Source organism: Bison bison, unplaced genomic scaffold (assembly GCF_000754665.1).
Source record: "Bison bison bison isolate TAMUID 2011002044 unplaced genomic scaffold, Bison_UMD1.0 scf7180017864495, whole genome shotgun sequence".
NCBI classification, from domain to species: Eukaryota; Metazoa; Chordata; class Mammalia; order Artiodactyla; family Bovidae; genus Bison; species Bison bison.
Genome location: NW_011495054.1, coordinates 9,541,316 through 9,544,606, shown reverse-complemented (window position 1 = coordinate 9,544,606; position 3,291 = coordinate 9,541,316). Strand labels below are relative to the sequence as shown.

Here is a 3,291-nt window from a genome sequence, read left to right as displayed (position 1 = left end):
CTGTGGTCTCCTGTCTCCCCACCCCCACCAGGAACGCCTCCACAGCTGTGTACGCCTGCTGCAACCCCGTTCAGGAAACCTACTTCCAGCAGCTGGCCACGGCGGTGCGGAGCTCTGGCTTCCCGAACCCGCAGGACGGCGCCTTCGGCCTCCCGGGCAAAGCCAAGCAGAAGCTGCTGAAGCACGGGGTGAACCTGCTCTGAACTGTGGATCGCTCCTGACCCCTGGGGGTGACTCTCAAATCAAACCCCAGCAAAGGAAGTGCTGCCTTGTTAAGTGGAAGAGCTCCTCTGTTTTACTTTCCCTGGAATAGTCCTCTTTTTTAGGACTGCAGTATTTGAGTATCTGTTACTCCTTCTGTGGATCAGGGCTGGAGGGGGTCGTTCCTCGGGTTGGCAGACCTAGAGCTTGTGGTAAAGAACTTGACGGCGTGGGTGGCATGGGGGCCAGGGTGGGGCCATGGCTCCTTCCACCCCAGGGGCCCGGGGTCAGTCACTCCCCCATTACACGGAGCCCAGGGTGCCTGACGTTTCCTGGAGCTGCTCCACCCCGGCCTGACTCGTACACAGAGACTGAGGCTAGTGTTTCTTCTAGAACCCTGCATGTCTAGAGTGCATGTCCCATGCTGTCTGCAGGGGGTGGGTCCAAGGTGACTGCACAGCCAGGAGATGGATCTGTCTGGAAGCAGACCGTGCGCCCACTTCTCAGGCTGTCTTCACCACGGTCCTCCTGGGGGGTCGGTGCACTGGAAGTGGTCGGGGATGCTGAGACTGCCTTGTCGGATCTTCTGGATCACCCACAGAGGGGAGGGGGCGATCTCGATGACACGAAAGGAGCCTGGGGCGCCGGGACGCGGAAGTGGGTGATGACTGGCCAGGCCGGCCCCTTGGCTGGAAGTGGGTGGTGCTGCTGGTTGCTTTGAGTGAGGGTCCCAAACAGGAGTTTCTAAAAGGTCTTGGAGCAGAAGCAGAGCTGGTTTTCAGGGAGGGGGATGCTGCGTGAGAGGGGACAGCATTTTGCACTGGCTGTTGCCAGGCCGGGGTAGGACTTAGAACATTGGTTCGGTGATGTTACGGTCCAACGTTCTGTGATGATATGATGTGAGTCACAGGATGAAAATATTGACCAAAATCCTAACCAGGTCTTTACCAGAAGCACCTAAGACTCCATGTGAAAACTGCAGTGTAACTTCATGCCAGTGAGCCAGTATCTCCTGTTTATGACATGGGGTCTTTTTCTTGAAACAAGTTGCTAAGGGCTGAAAATAAAGAAGCCAAAAATGCTACTGAGTTTTGAGCACTGAGTTCTGATGGGGATACTTACGTATAGACGTACACGCATGCGTGTACTCTGCGTGGTCACCGTTTTGCCCTACCCGATCCAGCCAGGCTAGGGAGGAAGGGTGTGTCAGCGCGGTCTGTGTGCGAGAGTCGGGGCGGACAGCACCAGCTTCAGCGAGGCTGCACTACATACCAGGCCCACAGCCCCCTTTTCCGTCACCCCTCTGGCGTCCCTCCTGCCCCCGGCTGGCCTAAGATGGTGAGCTTCCCGAATGAAGGAGGGCTGTAGCTGAAGCTAGGGAAATGCACGTTGTCCCACTTCTCTGCCCGACTGTCGGAGGAAAACCCCTTTCGAGACCTGGGCGAGCCTCTGCAGGCACCTTCCTGTGACTGACGGACACAGAACCCATTTTCTTCCTGTCCTGTGGTATTTCTAAGCAGCCAGACTTGCCACCGATGCTCTAGAGTTGTGAGATCTGCAAGTCTTGAGGTTGGCGAAAATATGACCTGTTACGTGTTGACACAGGGACAGAACTCGGAGCCCCCGAGCCTGTGTTCATATCCCCTGACCTCAGTAGCTCGACTGAGTGCCTGGGTTCGAGGACACTTCCACACGAGATCTGCTTCACAAGGCAGCCTCCCGCCTATTCTGGGCCCTTCCCTAGGTGTCAGGCTACTGGCAGATCATCATCTTTGCTTTATTTCCAGAAACCTCTTACCACCTCATTTCTTCAGGCTACTATTGTGCTGAAAACACGTAAGATGCAGAATCCTGGTTCCGAGAGTCTGCGCTCAAGGCAGCCCAGTGCCTCCCTCTGAGTGGAGTCTCCACGTCACAGGAAGAGCGTGAGGTCCGCACAGCAAAGTGTGGGAGTAAGCCAACAGGGATTTGCCCGGTGGTCCAGTGGGTTAAGAATCTGCCTTGCAGTGAGGGGTACACAGGTTTAATCCCTGGTTGGGGAGCTAAGACCCCCGCAGAGGAACTGAGCCCCTGCGGCACGTGACTCCTGAGCCTGCAAGCCACAGCGCAAGTCCACGCACAACAACCAGAGATGTCACAGGCCGCAGCTAAGACCTGACGCAGCCAAGGAAGTATTTCAGAAAGTCCGGAATTTCTCTGCTACAATTTCAGGACCTGACTCTCGCCCTTGAGTGAGGGCTAGACGGAGTGCTTCGTTTTTAATGACCAGAGTGCGGCTGTGACTTCTGAGGGTAGGTCACAAAACATCGCAGCTGCCACTTCTCTCTGTCCACCTGTTGGGGGGAGATGTCCCCGGGGTGGGGTCTCCTGCACGTGGCCGTGTGAAGTGAGCCTCTTGGAGGCAGGTTGCCCAGTCCCAGTGGCCTCCACCAGACAACAGCAGGCCCTGCCTGTCGTCATCTGATTCAGCCCTACGAGAAACAGCCAGAACCATCAAGCCAAGCCACTTCAGAATCCCTAGCCCTCAGGAAGCATGGGGGATGATAAATGTGTGTTGTTTTAAGCCGCTCTTGGGGTCATTCATCACAGCAGTAGATGGTGCGTATGTGTGCGAGCCTACATTGCATCCGCCCACCAGGCTCCTTACTGGCTTGGACCGTCTGGCCAAATGCCGGACAGTCTCAGTCCCAGATCCCAGCCCTGCCCTTCCCACCTAGAAGACCTACGCCGCACAACGAGGGAGGAAATGGAGCACTCCCCCACTTCCTGCTCGTTCCTGCTGGAGCACACCCGCACCTTGCAAGTGGCCGAGGCGCTGGGCAAAGGAGAGCCTTGAAGCAGGGCAGTGACTTGATTTGCTCCTCACTGGAAACGTCCCTGGCTCCCGGATAGGTGAGAAGCACGGCAGGAGTGGAAACCTCACGCTGCCAGAGGCTGTGGACAGACGACGGAGGGAAACGGGCAGATTCAAGGATGACCTAGATCCCCCCTCTGCCTGCACTTGGGGCAGGTAGGATGCGCCTGCTGTGTGTGGGGCGTGGTCTCCAGAGGGGAGAAGCCCCAAATGCCCTCGAGCCTCGCGCAACGCTA

General features: G+C 57.0%; 1 protein-coding gene across 1 annotated transcript in view; it reads left to right on the top strand.

Annotated features, from left to right (window-relative positions):
• HPS4 (Hermansky-Pudlak syndrome 4) overlaps nt 1–1,289 on the top strand; it is a 27,910-nt gene extending 26,621 nt beyond the window's left edge. The window contains 1 exon segment of the mRNA XM_010828704.1: nt 32–1,289. Within this exon segment, the coding sequence (XP_010827006.1) occupies nt 32–203 (172 nt within the window). The 3' untranslated portion in view covers nt 204–1,289.
• Nucleotides 1,290–3,291: the final 2,002 nt, after the last annotated feature.